At 29.1% G+C, this 17369-nt stretch overlaps 1 protein-coding gene across 4 annotated transcripts in view; it reads left to right on the forward strand.

Moving 5' to 3' along the window:
* The window catches only part of EcR (Ecdysone receptor), a 481482-nt gene extending 464170 nt beyond the window's left edge, over positions 1-17312 (forward strand). For 3 of the 4 annotated variants that reach the window (XM_075381840.1, XM_075381838.1, XM_075381839.1), the window contains 4 exons: positions 646-837; positions 7203-7370; positions 8227-8449; positions 13360-17308. In XM_075381840.1, the coding sequence (XP_075237955.1) occupies positions 646-837; positions 7203-7370; positions 8227-8449; positions 13360-13604 (828 nt within the window). In that variant the 3' untranslated portion in view covers positions 13605-17308. Of the gene's footprint in view, positions 1-645; positions 838-7202; positions 7371-8226; positions 8450-13359 lie in introns of all 4 variants that reach the window. The other variant, XM_075381841.1, reaches the window with a different exon arrangement.
* The last annotated feature ends 57 nt before the right edge of the window (positions 17313-17369 follow it).

Raw genomic sequence — 17369 nt, forward strand, 5'->3', positions numbered from 1 at the left:
TATTAAAATAAATCAGATTCTTTCTTGAGATATCAAATTTCTTCGGACACGTTTCATTTATACAAGTAGGAAATATGTAGCCCAAACATTTACTACAATCATGTTTGTTTTACTTATCAGAAAAAATGACTTTGTTCATGTAATAGGTTTTCTCATCGCTTACGTAATGTAGCACTTTTCCTCTTTTATATCAATTTTCTCTTACTTTAAAACACATTAGCTGTTAAATATTTTGCATGTACTTAATGATTTGCCTATAGTTTTGTTCATCATAACATTCTGCAAAAAGTAGTAGCTGTATTCAGAAGAAGATATATACTGTACCAAGCCTTAGAGAGAAATAAATTAGTTTGGTCTCATTTTGAGACAAGGAGGTTTAATAAGATGAATATCTTTGTGGAAGGATTAATCCCTGCATAATTATTAAAAAAACGGTTTGAAAATAAAAAAAAGTGATTAAAAGCCTCAGAGACCTGGCCAAGGGCAGTGTAGCATTATTTATATTATCGATTAATAATATAAATCATCTGCTAATTAAACTGTAATGAAAAATTAGTGAAACTTCTTAAATGACCGTGAAACAGAGTTTTTTAATATAAAATGACTTTGTGGAATTTATATTATCATATTTATTGTTTATTACAGGTGGATACAGATACTAGTGGCAGTGGGCTTAATGTATCTGGGATCGGTATAGGTAGTGCGGGTAGTGGCGGAAGTAGATCTCCAGTGAACGGTATTAAACCTGTAAGTCCTGAACAAGAAGAATTAATACATAGGCTAGTCTATTTTCAGAATGAGTATGAACAGCCTTCTGAAGAGGACCTCAAACGAATAGTAAGTAGAAAAAACAATTTTTTCTTTTAATTGACATATTAGCAATTACATATAATAGGAAATGAGCATTTTACTAATACAAACTTACATTTCACATTTTACGTTTAAATATTTCATACATGATCAGATGAGTAAGGTTGTCTTAAAAACAAATATACTGCACATTTGACTAAAATTGAAATGACATTTTGGCCATAAATACTTTGTTGAAATATGTAAACCCTTGCTTAAATGGATAATTTATTGAGTAGAGTTAAAGGTTTTTTTTTTTTTTTGTTTTTACAGTTTATTATAAACTTTAGTATTTTGTGGTACAATTTTATTTATCTGCTGCAACTAGATTCTTCTTCAATTGATCTGCTAGTGTTTTAATGCAAGCGGTAATGGTTTTTTATCTTAAAGCTTAATGGTTCTAGTGTAATTGTTTTTAGTTTTTTACTGCCGTAAAACTTGATTCATATAATAATAATAACTTATTTATATTAATAATAATTACAGCTTGAGGGCCCAGATAAAAAGAAGTATGATAAGGTGAGGTAAGTCAAAAGATCCACAACCTTAACTAATACTGTGACTTTCTGGTCTAATTTTTCAGTAGTTTGAAGTGTTGATTGTGCAATTAGCATACAATCATTATTCTTAAAGAATATTAGTTTTTCTCCGACTCCTTTTCTCTATAAATCATTTTTTTTTCTGAATTGCAGGTTTCACTTTTTTCAGTGTACCAATAGTAATAGCTACAGTACTGGCTATTAACTGTATGCTATTCTAAAAAATCACACAAGTTGGACTTTTAGCTTCCCAAAAGACAATTGTAATCAATTTAGCGGTGTGAATATTTCCTAACTGAATTAGGATTTTACTCTGCTTTGTCACTTTAATTCTAGTCCATAATGATTGATGCAATGATCCAAGTCCTAACCGCAATTCATCGTAATCAAAAACTTCATTTTTTTAATGGATTGCATCGTTTGAGTTCTCTGATGTGCATGCTTTCATTTCTTTATGATTGTCAGTAAGCTGTCTCGAAACTTACCTTATGTGTGTTTTATGTGTAATTCAGCTTGTTATGGAAAATAAAGTGTACATTACAAATTTTATAAATGCTTTGTACTGTAATTCACCTATCTTTTTGAATAAGTTGTAAATAGAATATTTGAGAGCCAGTGTTGAAACCTGAATCGGTCATCTCATATGTCTGTTAGCAGTTAGATTGTTTAGTACTTATTCAGTCACTTATTAAGTGTTTATTCAGTTTATAAATATTTACGCTATTTAAACAAATTTTACTGTATCGAGTGAGCATTCAAAAATTAATTTTTTAATTAATAAAAATATATTAAATAGATCGCATCATATAAGATAAATTATAAACGTAAAAATAAATTAAGATAAAAAATAAATGTGTTTAAAATGCATAATTATTTAAATACAAACACATGAAATAATGTTGCGTTAAATACATTAAATTGCTTCAAAATAATTCACAGTTCAGAAGCTGTTATTAAAAATTATTTTGATCACATACTGTTGAACAGGATGCAGATAAATCATGTTTTTTTTTTGTTTTTAATTTGTATTTAAAAACATCATCTACAGAATAATATTGTTTTCATAAAAGAAAATTTTAATTGTATTTTAAATAAACTGGCGGGAAGATTTTTCAAATGGCTCGGTAATTTATTGAAAATGACAACAAAGGCAACGTAAGGCACTTTCTTGTAAGCCAAGTATTGTTGTATGAAAACAATTCTGTTGTCTGGTTTGGTAAAGGTGCATATTATTATTTTTTAAGAATAAAAATTCTTAAAAAATAATGCATTCTTTTTAGTAAAGATTGCACATTTTTAAATATAAATTAAATTTTTAAATATAAATTAGCAAGGCTAATTTAAGCTATTTTAATTTTCAAAATATCCGTCTACACGATTCATATTTATGGGCACCAGATAATGATCTGATAGGATATTTTTGTGTCTTAAAGAAAAGTTCTGACTTTTTGAGGAATCCTGAAGAAATAACATTTTTCTTTTATATGGGAATATAATGTAGGCATAAGTTGTTAATTTGTTTAATAGCTTAGCATTATTTTAAGGTACCTCAAAGCAAAATTGCACAGTGTGTGACTTTATTAGAAACAAAATGAATTTGATCGTAACACGAGAATTTTTTACATGATCGGCAAAGTTACATCTACCTGAGAACCACTATATCGTTAACTTTCATGTCCTCCTTATTAATGATAAATAAACTATGTAACTTTTCTTCTTGCTTATATAAAGCATATACATTTTTTAATCTAGCTGAGTTCAACAGCTGTTTTATATTATATATTTTGTCTTTATAATACTATTGTTAATGTAAATCAAACGGTAAAAGATGTAACTTAAAATGTGAAACTAAATATGAATACATTAAGTATAATACTCTACATAAATATTGTATATATACACCATTTTTAAACTCAACAATGCGAGATAATTTACTAATAATATAATATTTAAATAAATGAAAATGTATCTAAGTGTGTTATAAATTAAATATAAATAGAATATTTATTGATCATACTGACAAAGACTTTACTTAAAAATATTAATTATCCAGCAGCATAAGTTCTAAATAATGGAATGTGCACTTACGCACAGTTTTTCGAACCATTTTTTTTGTGGTCCTCGAGGCCAGATGTGTGAAGATTTGATTTATTGTGGCATTCTTCAGTTAAAGACAATTCACGTTATCTTTTAATAAATATTTCATCGTATCAATTTACGGAATCAAAAAGAAGAATATTTGCATTAGGACATCTAGTTGTACCTAATGTACCTAATGAACTTCAGTACTTATCGGTAAATGTAATTAGTTATTTATATTGAACAGAAATACATAATGCAGTTACAATAGTTAATGTTAAGCATTAACTTGAAAGTGTTTGATTACAAAAATGCACAGAAATATCTTTAGTTTAAAATTCACATTAAAGTATTAAAACATTATTAATTCTTTTTAAATTATACGCATATGATTAAAAATGTATTTGTGAATAAAAAAATAATTAATAGTTTTCCAAACAAATGTATACAATTGAAAGGCACAGATATTCCCTAATATGAGGCGTTTTTTGAAAGCAAGTTCTTTTTGAATTTGCACCCTATGTATGCAATGTAAACAGATGTGCTTGTATAGCTTCATTATTTCAATCAATAGTGAGCTATTAGCAACAATAAATTTAGTAATTTTGTTGTTTGTATTCAACAAACTGATAAGTGCTGTAGTTTGCGATCCTGCTCAGGGTGAAGTATGAGGAGTAATCGGATTTTTTATGACAAAAAACAATTCTGAGGCTGAAATTCAGTGCAAAATTTCTGATATTTACTTGGAAAATATTTTGAGTCATGCTAAAGTAAGACGGCACTGCTGTTCATTTTTGAAGGGTAAATGAACATTCATGATGAATAGCTGGCTGTCAGTGATAATTAATTGATAATTTGACTGAAAAAGTTAACAAAAAACTGATGCTGAACCGTGTCAATTATTTTTTATGTTTGCTAATGTTTCATGATCCTAAGTTATAAAGTTTTGATTGGAAAATTGGGCTATAAAAAATTATATTTCAAATGGATACCAAAGATGTTAACTAACACACACAAAGAAAATGTCTCATTGCAGCATATGAATTTTTACAGCGTTACAAAAATAATAATTATCAATTAATTGTTTGATCACATTGTTACCAGAAATGAAACGTGGATTTCTTATTCAAACATTCAGACATAACAGCTGTCAGTGTGATGGCAGTATTCCTAAACTGAATAAAGTTTAAAGTCTAGTTTAAACGGAAAGGTCAAACTAGAACAATCTAGCTTATGGCTACTGTTTTTTGGAGTAAAACGCGTGTGTGGTGTCTTGCTTGTCAAATTTAGTGATTGCAATACTTCTGTGAATGCTGATTTGTATTGTTAAATTTTTAAAAATCTTAGAAAAACTGTAAAAACATATCCAGTAGGATTCTGTTTATGCACGATAATGCCCAGCCACACACCTTATATCAGTCGATGAAAAGACTGAAGAATTTTTGTAGGAATATCTTCATTCATCCTACAGCCCTTGACTTAGCTCTGATTTTAAAATGTAATTTCCATCACAAAGCTCTGATCATGAGAACAAATTGAAAAATGTGTTACTGTGCGGTTTAAGTCACTAGCAGTGGAATTTCTTAAAGAGGGAATGAAGAAACTAGTGAAACACTATAAAAAATGTGATAAAGGTAGCTGTATAGAAAAGTAGATAAATACAAAGTAGAATAATGTAGATTTTAGATGTAAATAATAAAGTTCATCTATATTCTTCAGTTTAGTTTTTATTTCAAAAAGCTTTAAATTAAATTTCAAAAAATCTTAAGACCTATTTGAAAAGCATAAAAAAACATCACCTTTACTTTTATTTAATTTAAATCATTATAGATCTTCTATAAATATGTGAACTATAAAAATAAAAAAAGTAGTCATATTTTTATTTGTACATGGTATATGTGTGTTTATGTAAATGTTATATTTATGTATGCAAGACATGGTTTTGTGTATATCTGTGTGTATATGTATGTGAGAAATATACCTAAATTTTTTAATGTTAGAAATTCTATATGGTGATGGATAATTAAACTAAGGTTGTAACATCTGCCAACAACTCACCCAAATGCATCATACACCCAAAGCATGTTTTGCTTCTAGGATGTACAACCAAAAAATTATATATCTCCACTTCTTAGAACAGAAATTCCCTTTAAAAAGTAAAATTCTATAGTGTGGTACAAGATATGATCAATAGAGTGAGTGTATAATTATTATATGAATCTAGCATTTACAATTTGCAGTACTGGACTGTGATGTTTAGATTAAGAAAATAATTAAAACACAGTTTTTTCAGAAAAGATAAATGTAAAATTAAAAATCCATGATTGACTGCATCACCATAAAAATTAAGCTCATAAGCATTGAGGTTTGTGGAATCTATATATATATATATAGAATAAAAATAGAGGGTCATAAATTATTCAGCACATTTTACGTGTTAATAAAAAAAATAACAAAGCAATGTACATATATGCACGTTTTATTATTGAACATTTGAAACAGTTTCCTGTACAACACTTAAACAAGTTCCACATGAGCATCTTTTGTGGTGCATAAATTGCCTAGACAATATTCAGTTTCACACCACACATTATAAGAATATCTATAGTTAAACCATTACTTATACCTTTAATTCTTCTTTTTAGTTAATTGATGTTGACAACCTTTGTTCTGTACTTCCTGTTTCTAACAAATCTCCACAGAAAGAAATCAAGATTTGGCTAGGGAATTGGTCCATCATGACTGAGCCAATGTTGAGTAAATTGTTCATGAAATAGTTCATAGCACGTAAACCCATTGTGGTGTTGCGTCTTCTTGTTGTTAGTAAACATTAGATTGCCGATGTTTAGTTTGTGGTCCTGCATACTCCTGTCGCATGTCTAGATAACTAATGCTAACAACTGTTCAGTTGGCAAAGAATAATGGTCAGATCACTTCATAAGCAGTCAATGCACATCAAACATTAATTTGCAGGTCGAAAAATCACATTGTGTTTGTCGACCAGCATGAGGGTTCTCGCTACATCAAATCCAACAGTTATGATGGTTAATGTGACCAGAAACATGGAAGGTAGCTTGTTCAGAGTGGATTAATTTTTCTAAAAACACATTATCTTTATTCACATTTTCAAGAATGCCATGGCAAAATTGTAACACCATGGTTATTGTCATCTTTAATTGCACGACCAACTGAATATTGTATTCATGAAGTTTTAGGTGCCTGTGTAGAACTTTCACAATTGTCGATCGCAGTATTCCCAGTTCTAAATTCGCATGATGATTTACCTGAGCTTCACTGAAAAGTTTCTCTTACTCGATCCACAAGTTCCTCAGAAATGGCCAGCACCTTTTTTTGGGTATTACACTTCCTGTATCCTTAAACTTCTGATACCAACATTTAGAAGGATGATTGTAACGAAAACGTCTACAGACAATAATAACAGATTTTATTTCATGAATCCATAGCATGTACGTTGCAATCTCCTGCACTTTAGCCATTGCTCAACTGACAATCCCCCCTGTTGTTACATCACATCGGCCGTGATCATTCAGGTAACTGTGGTAACTATACTGATGATTGAAAAGAATTAACGTGGACTACATTGCTTTGTTCATTTTTTATTAACCTAAAATGCACTGAATAACTTGTTCACTCTGTATATATATATATATATAAAATATCATTGCTTGTAGAAGTTTTGTATTATATTTCACAAATGTCTTTTTATATTTTTAGGGTTGTTATAATACAACTTGCGCAGTTGATGATCAAGAGGAGAGTGATTTAAGGTTTAGACACATCACTGAAATTACAATATTGACTGTTCAACTTATTGTTGAGTTTGCTAAGAGACTGCCTGGATTTGATAAGTTACTCAGGGAAGATCAGATTGCATTGCTCAAGGTTTGAAAATATGTGTATTTATTTTAAATTAATTTTTAATAGTTTTATTTTCAAAATCTGTTTTCTAATCTGAAAACATTTAATTCTTAGTAAAGCTGGATTAGTAGTATTCAGTAATTGGTTTGTTTTCTAGTTTTCTATCTCTACCCTTTTTACTGTTTTTTTTTTTTTTTTTTTTTTTTTTTTTTTTTTTATGGCATTGTGTATGCATTTGATGATTTCTATTGAAAAAAACAATTTTTATAGCCAAAAATGTATTGAATTATTTTTTATATATCCAACTCAGGGGCTTAAGTTTTAGTGGCATGTGTGACATAATATAATAACCAGTAACTATTTTTATTATTGCATTCACATGGAATAAATAAGCCTGTTCTTGTAGATGGAAGTTGTTTTTGAAATATGTTGTAAGAATAAAAAAAACAAGTCTGATAATTTAAAATCTAACCGCTGTAAAATACCTCACTGATCCTTAATTTTGTGCTGCTTAAAAAAAGGTGAAATTAAAAGAAGAATTTATTATATTTTACTTTTTAATTAGATATTTTTAAAATAAGTTTTATTATTTAGTAAATCAGTGTTAATTTTTTGAACGATGATTGGATTTCAACAATACAATCTTTGGGGTGTGCCTGTATAAATTTTGTTTAAATTGTATTTTCAGACCTTTACAGCTTTTGTAGCTACAAACTTTATCAAATTAATAAAAATGAATCTGTTTAATTAAAAAAATATTATAATTATCATTTCACTTATTTTGTGGAAGTCCATATACACAGGCACAAAAATCCTTGATCTGCTCCTGAATTAAACGTATTTGTTTAATATTAAATCATATTTTTATTGTATTTTATAGGCATGTTCAAGTGAAGTAATGATGTTAAGAATGGCAAGAAGGTATGACGTCCAAACCGATTCAATATTATTCGCCAACAATCAGCCATATACAAGAGATTCATATACATTAGCTGGTATGGGAGATGTCGTAGAAGATTTACTACGATTTTGCAGACAAATGTATGCCATGAAAGTTGATAATGCTGAATATGCATTATTAACGGCAATCGTCATCTTTTCTGGTAATAATTTACTTTTATTTATTTTTTTTTTTTTTTAATTTTAAGTGGTGTATGTGTGTAAAATAACATCAGTCTGTAAAAACAAATCTTTTCTCCCAAAATAACAAAATTTATCTATATCTGTATTTATATTTTATCTGTACAGATCTAGGTGTACTTAAGCTCAAATCTGATAATAAAATTTTTATATCGCTCACCAATATTTGGAGAGAAAGACTTAAATTAACAAACATGCTTTCGTCCTTATAAAGGCTAGTTTTATTTACAAAATTATTATGGTACTAATAAAATGTGAAAATTTGGTTTGATATTAAACTTGCAGATTGGAAGATTTAGTCTTATTCTTATTTTTTTATTCTTTGCTTTTTGTATTGTTCATATATGTCACTTATACTGATGTGTAGTAGAATATAGCTAAGAAATTTTCATTCCTCACCGTATCATTTCTCCATTCTTCTGTGAAAAATCTTGATGGTGTCTTTCTCTGTGCTCATCAGACACAACTTATTTCAGGAAAGAAATCACAGTGGCCATTTAAGAATCAAAACTTCTGTGGTGATGAAGAAAATAACTCCTCTATGATCGGCCTTTTATATCTCTAAGGAAATTATTGCAGATACTTACAAAGCCATCCAAAGCCTTAATCCATCATGTTCGGTTTAGATGAATTCAGGTTATCAAAATGTTTACTTAAGATTAACTGATTTCTTTTTAATTGGCTTGATCAGGAAATGGCTTGAAGGAATATCTGCCTTATATAGGAATCCTTTTCTCTTTTTTCATTGCTTTTATGAATAACTATTAATCCAAAGTTTATATTTATTGGAGGCAGGAAAACTGTGTGGTAGATTAAAAATGGATGACCATATCCATCTTTGCTGGAGCTGTTTCTCTTTGAAGTAACCATTTCTGTATGATAATGTCTATTCCTTCACGGTTACCCGGTTCACAGAAGAAATTATTATATTTTGTGTAATCTGCTCACCTTTTGGTAACCGTTGCCACTACTATTAGTCGGCGCATAAGTTTCATTGGTGTTCTTCATATTTTACTTCATTTAATAATTTTTCACAGTTTTTGTGTGATTCTTTCTTCTTAATAGCATAAGCAAATGGTCATTAAGGGTTTTTATTTACATTGTGCTTTAAAACTAGCTTTAGACGGGCTACATTCTTCAGTTGTACAGGTGACCAGTCTAGTGAATTAGGTCCTTCATCCATTGAAAAATAATTAGTGGCCAAAATCTTTCTTTTTGTATAGTGAGACTTTTATATACTCTTCCTAAAGACTTTGCTATTGAAGTCTAGGTAGGTAACATTGTCTTGATTTTGGAAAGATCCGATCTCAAATTGAGATTTACAGCAGTTAAATGATTAAACTTCTTAATCCGTTCTTCTATATTTTATATCTATTATCAAATAAGTTTCCCTTCTAAATGTTATGATTTGTATAAAAATCATACTTTTTACTGGAAAAAACATTTATTCCAAAAGAGCACAAAAAAGTGATGACAAATGTCATTAAAGTTGACAAATTGACACAACTGGTAGGTTGTGAAATGCCAGAAAAAAAGAGGAAAAGCGATTAAATATCGGGAGTATTTATGTGAAGCAATTTGATTTTTCTATTTATTACAAACGTGAATTGCCTGAAGAATATTAATAGAAAAAAATGTGAAAAAATTGTCAAATGTGTTCTTTTGAATAAACTCTAAAATTAAAAAGAAATTATGTCAATCCATAAACTATTGTCCTTAAATAATCTTTTTTCCAAATCAAGTGTAAAAAAATTATCTTTTTGACATGACAACTGGCCAAAAAATACAAAAGTTGCTCATCTCTTTATATCAAAGAAAGAGAACTAAAACCTGAAACTAATCAAAACTGGCAAAAAAGGAATACCCATTTTTTTCCAATTAAAAACCAAAGAGATTCATGGATAAAATGTGAAATCAATTAGTTAACTTCACTCATAAAATTGTTGAAATCCATACAATTTGATAAACATTGTTGAACAAAAGCACTGATATCACTCATCAAAAACATTTCAAATGTGAAAAAGGAGGACACCAAACTTAGTATCTTTTATGAAATTGCACGGTAACAAAAACTAATGATATCATCACAGTACGCCAGTATTTTACTCTGAACCAGGATGTTTCATTAAATCTTTAGGAGTAATATATCTAATACTGAACGGTTAGTGAGAAATTTCGTTAGTAAAGGGCAATCTGAATAATTTTATTGCAGTGCTCTTGTACTCTACATATCTGATATCCTGCCTTTGAAAAATTTTATAAGATGTGAAGGATTCAGTTTCAGTATTATCAGTTACCTTTAATATAATACTGTTAGATCATTTACAATTGTCATCTAAAATGTTTATAATTATAAATAATGTGCTTTCTAATAATACCCAATAAAAAGTTATATGTGATCACGATAATATTTTTTTGAGATTACAGGGATTCATGATCAGAATTTTCCTTAGTTAAATATTATTTATTATGCTAATAAAAAACTTATATTTACACCGCCCAAAATCGTCACTATTTTATTGTATTATTTCATAAACAGAATCACATCGATTACTGGAAATTATTTTTTCATGTTTATTTTTATTTTAATTAATTCTTAAGTCTCGACTTTTTTCAAAAGGTTTAAATATTAATTTATTATACTTAATATACTCTAGTATAAAATTTGAGTATAGAGTATAAAAATTACCTGATTTAGTAACTCAATATTATGGGAAATATAACTTAATATATATGTATTGTCGCCGAATGGCTTCGACGGTATGTGGCGCTTACTAACCTTATGGTGGCCCTGATCCGTCCCTTATGGTGGTCTTTGTCATCGATTGGCTTCGACAGCTCGTTGTAATTGCTAACTTTAGGGGAGTCCTGAGAAGGGCTGTTGTCATTGAATGGCTTCAATGGTTTGTTATCCATAACCTTGTGATGGCCCTGAAAAGGGCTGTTTTTTGCGTTAGTTCTGAGAAGAGCTGATGGGTCCAGAAGCTGGTCTCTGGAGAAGTCAGGGAGTTGCAGCTCGTCCATTGAAGTTCGACTGTGCTTTCCCTCAGTGGCAGTTGGGTCCCCACTACAGCATGGTAGTGGTGGCCCCCCAGAGCCCCGCAGTGTCAGGTCTGCGTCAGTCGTTCTTCACTGACGCAGCCGAGGCTGTTCTCCCTGAGCAATTCCAGATCCGACTCCGAGTTGGCTACTGCTGCCGAGTCCGCCAGCCAGGGCAATTGAAGGTCGGTGAGCTGGAGCGGGAAAGTAGAGTTCGTGTCTAGCAACTCCCTCAGTGAGCTGGCCAGACCTGCTTCTTCGGCAAGGATGTTGGCATCCGCCAGGAGGTCCCATATTGAGCCAACCAGGGAACTTCTGACTTCTTCCATCTTCTTCTTCCTCTTGGTCTTCTCCAGGTGGTGGTCAATGATGAATTGCATTCACTCTCGTGGTGAATGCTCTTTTATTGGAGCCTGAGAGCGGTGAGGCTGCAGTGCCATTATGGTGGGAAAACTGCACGGTCATCTGCATGATGGTAGTGATGCTTGTATCAGCGCATTCGTATATTGTGCACCAGTTCATATCTGAGTTGCTGTACCGTGTTCAGCCGCCAATATTAAATTAGGCATATATTTGGTAACTTTAGTATCTAAGTAAATAAATAAGTATATATATATATATATATAAATGATGGTAAATATAACTTTAGTAGAGACCAAAATTTCCTAGTTCCTGCACTGTAAAAAGTCCAAAGTAATAATACTGCCCTCTAGTAAACCTCTGTTAAGATTTACTTTTCTGAGTGCAGTATTTTTAATAGTGCAACAGTAAATTCATTGTACTTAGCGTAATAGACTCAGTAGAAAAGAATCTGCACAAGAATTCCTAGTGACAAGCAGTTTCATTGGCTATGCTTTTTAACGAAGTTGCCCTGTTGGTTCTGTCTCCTCCAATCCTCCAAATTTTTGACAGATTCTTTGCTCCTGATTGTAGTATTACACCACAAATGGTGTAATTATACCATAAATGGTGTAATTTACTAATTCAGTTAGTAATATTACTGTTCTCAGTGTCAGTAATTCTGTAATCTACTCAGAGAACAATACTTTTACTGACAAGAATAAAATTGCTACCTTCTGAAATATTTACTGTCCAGCAAGAAATATTTACAGTTCTTTCTATTAAATTTACCAGTTTCCAGTTACCAGAGACTGATATCACTGGTAAAATTACTTACTTTGGTGGAAATACATACTTTGCTCATTGTTTCTATACATGTAGCAAACAGGCTCTGATTATGAGCAGCACAAAACCAATTTGTAACTTGAGCATGCATTTAAAATAATTCATTTCATGAAAAAGATATGGTAAATGTGAAAAAAATAATTGAACATTTCAAGGTGAAACATCAGATATTTCAAGTATAGAAGCAATGTACTAAAATTTTTCAGATTAGCCTTTATCAACGACATTTCTCGCTAGTCATTCAGTATTAAAAAAAATACAGTCAGTCATTCCTAAAAATTACCGAGATATTCTGATTTGGAGAACCATGCTAGAATGATTAGTTAGTTTTTTAAATATACTGTGATGATTCATTAGTTTTTGTCACAGTAAAATATAAAAGATACTAAATATAAAAGTACTCCCTTTTTACATTGAAAGTGTTTTTGAGAAGTTCCTGAGGTTGCAGTACAGCTTATTTTATTATCCTAGATTCAGATGATTTCAGACTACTATGTGATGCAGTTTTTTGGTTTTGTATACATTTTGATTATTTATTTATAAAAATAACAAGTTCATTCTATATAATTAAATTTAAAAATAAAACAGAATTTAACATATTTTATCAATTTTCATAATACATTTGTGTTTTATATTCTTTTTTTTTTAGAACGTCCATCGCTGATTGAAGGATGGAAAGTTGAGAAGATACAAGAAATATACTTGGAAGCATTAAAATCTTATGTTGATAATAGGGTACGACCAAGATTGTCACCAATATTCGCTAAATTATTATCAGTTTTAACAGAATTACGTACACTCGGAAATCAGAACTCTGAAATGTGTTTTTCACTTAAACTGAAGAATAGGAAATTACCAGATTTTCTTGTTGAAATATGGGACGTTATACCGTAATATATGTTTATATTATTATATAAATACTATCTAATTATAATATTAAAATATTCTATTATATTTAAAGAAAATGGAATAAAACAAAAGAAAAAATGGTGTAGACTCGTTCGTTTATTACCATTTTTTTTAATACTTCAGTTTTATTTTTTATTTTTTTTTTTAAAACTAAATATCTAAAATCCACTGCCAACCAACACTTTTGAATTTTTTTTCTCAATTTTTTTTAGAAATTCAGTATTTATGGTGCAGTAAAATATGTTTGTGATTATCAAATAATAAATGATTATTTCAGTTGTTTGGTGTACTTGGTACATTTTTGTACTGGTGTGCGGCAATGGATTAATAAGTTACAGTTTTAACTATACAATTTCGATTTTTGTTTTACAATTATTATTTTTATGCATAAATTATTTTTTTAATTAACGAAATCTATTATTTTTAAGTGAAATTGTTAATTTTATTATAGTCTAATGTTACAGCTTCTGATCATTATTGTGCTACTTTTTAATTCACATCTTTAAAAGATTTCTTATTTAAAAAAAAAAAAATATTTTACTAATAGTGTTTTGAATTCAGTTTTTTAATAAATATACATAATTAATATATGTATGTAAGATCCTAACTACTGTTATTATGAATAAGTTTTATCAGAGATTCTCATTTAATTAATTTTTTGATTTTTTTTTTGGTGAAAGTAATTTGTGGTTGATGATTTAATGAATACTATTTTATATTTTTTTAAAACATTAATTAATTAAAAAATACAGAAAACAATATTTTGTTTAACAGTGCTGTAATTTGTATTTTATTGAATGGCTGTAGTCACATCTTCGTATAATTTACCTTCATGATTATCAGGTTCTTATTAAATAAATAAATAAATTACCCATAAAATTCATATAAAATGATGTTATACTGTTTGTCTCTTTGCACTACAGTCAAAGTCTCTTGTGGTTGTATTTGAAATTCATACAGAATTCTGGAACTTCTCCGTACATTTTTTTGTTTAAGCTACAGATTTGTATTACTGTGCTTGCATTATGAAAATTACTGTAAATTCTAATTTCCATGAATGCAAGCACATGTACTAAACTAAACTAAAATTACTAAGTACTAAACTATAACTTGCATCGATACAAGAAAACCACCATTATAAGAAAATATTCTTTAATTATGATTAATTACACAAAACAAACTTAGCATCAAGAGGAGAACATGACTGAGATTTCACAATATATTTAAGTTTCTCAAGAAATTAGACTACAGAATTTGCATGATTACATTTTTTGAATATTCAATATTTTTTTTAAAGATTTCCTTGTAGTTGTTCTATCTGAAAAAAATATATCCCACAACAATCAGTAGTCTTAAATTCAACTTAGACTTTTTTAAAAAGTAGGTTGGTAAAAGGGTCTTTTTATGTTAATCAGGCTTCTGTGGAATATCATGCGATGAAATCTTTTTCTGAAAGGAAAGAGGATATCTTGTATTATGCCATGAGCACAGAAAATAGATGGAACTATTTTTACTATGGTCTGAGTGTTTTTGATTTCCATCATATCTTTATTTGCTGCAAATTATCAGTTCCATAAGAACTGTTTTCACATCTAGGTATTCATTTAAAACATGTAAATAGGCTTCCATTTCCATTTAGTTTATTCACATGAAGGCGCATTTAAAGGCATGTTCTCTGAAGTGGTCTAAATCTGTACATTTAGTGGTTATAAATCTTTGATCTTCCATTGTTACTGAAAATTATCCTGTTTAAATTAGGCTAGGATTGATATAATAATTGACTATAATTGTTATAACAGACTTTGACCACCATATTTTTAAGTAATCCGATCTTATTAGAAAAAAAGAAAATTCTCAACAACTACTGACAAAAATAAAAATCTAACTAAAGCTTGTGCAGATCAATTATAATATATTTATATATGAAAAAAGTTTTTTTTTTTAATTTCACTCAGTATGTATACAGAGTAGAATTAGCAACAGTGAAAGTAGATATAAAACCAATTCTTAAATAAAAAAATGTTAACAATAAAAACATAAAAAATAAATAATTTACCAATATTATATGACATAAATCGTAAAAAATTATTTCAGCCTGCATTTGTATGGGAAAAGAAAAAAAATTCTACAGTCAAAATTTTATGCCTATAAATACTTTTCTGTTTAGAACAACATCTGCAGAAATACTGTTTTTGTTGTACCTCTTAAGTATTGTAAGTTTTTTGTGATTAATATGTGATAATAATTAATTGATTTTATTGTAGTATTTTTATAGATTTTTTTATTTACGTGAAAGTTTCTTTTTATATTTACTTTTACCTGTATCAATTCCATGTATCGACACTAACAATACTTTTCTCAGTAGAAATACAGTTACATACTTTTCTCAGTTAAATACTTTTCTCAGTAGAAATACTCAGTAGAAATACATTTTTTTGTTAAAAGTTCTTGAGTATATTTTTTGTTTTTGAATATCTTATAAGAAAATTGCAATTTATTTTAAATATAGGAATGAACAAGATGTAATGATACTTCAGTTAATAACATAAAAGTAAGATCTACCAAGTGCACACCCATTATTATATTGTTACCTATTTAAAAGGATACTTTATGGAGCACTGCTTAACTTTACTGAACCATTGAGAACCTGTTACGTACTTCTAATATTTACCTTTTCATTATTACTTTATGATTCTATATGAATTAGGACGCTGCTTGATAAGATTTTCCAAAGTGTAATGGGACCATTAGGTCGTAAAGAAGATAATTTAGTTTTAGCAGGATTTATGTACAGTTTGAGAAGTATGAATGTTGTATGATGTATTTGCACGATGTTTTTAATGAAAATTTTACCATTTGTATTAAATATAAAATATTTTAAAACTGAATTTAGATATTTATACAATACATACGTTATTTCATCGGAGAAAAGACTACATAAATATATCGCTCATTTTATTATGGCTATGACATGTAATTACATTAACTATAAGAAGCAACCCCTAACAGAATTACTTTCTAGTTGGTCTCTGTGATAAATGACTGAAGGTGTTGCTCATAGAGATGAACATCACTTGAATTTAAGTAAGCTTGAAAGAATCCTATACAACAGCACATCCAGCTCAGAAAAGTAAGCGATAAAAAACTTTCAATTTTCTAAAAGAAACAGAAAATACAGGACGAAACAAAAAATACTGTTGTAAATGTGGGATGAAGGATGCTTATTATTCTTGAGAGTGATTTTGGCATTCAGAAGAGTGAATCACATCAGATCGTGTATGTCTATTACAGGATCTGAAAAGATGTTCTGACGTAATTGAATTTAAAAACTTATATATACACATTTCAAATTTGTAAAATTTTATCAGCAAAAAATATAACTGTTAAAATTAATACTTTAACATTACTATTAAAAATTAAACAAAAAAATACATAAAAATAAATTAATCAAGAATTAAGATTATAAAATGAAAAAGATCACATGTTGATAGCATAATTGAAATTGCTTGACTCTCTGATAGACATAAGTTTGAAATTATAGTCATGTGATTATTTTACTCTACAGATTGAAACTGAATATCCCAAGATTTAGTTAGAAATTAATTTTTTTTACATTTTTATCAAGCGTTGTGTGTGTGTGTGTGTGTGTGTGTGTGTGTGTGTGTGTGTGTGTGTGTGTGTGTGTGTGTGTGTGTGTGTGTGTGTGTGTGTGTGTGTGTGTGTGTGTGTGTGTGTGTGTGTGTGTGTGTG

This window comes from Lycorma delicatula, chromosome 13, assembly GCF_047948215.1.
Source record: "Lycorma delicatula isolate Av1 chromosome 13, ASM4794821v1, whole genome shotgun sequence".
In the NCBI taxonomy this organism is placed as follows: Eukaryota; Metazoa; Arthropoda; class Insecta; order Hemiptera; family Fulgoridae; genus Lycorma; species Lycorma delicatula.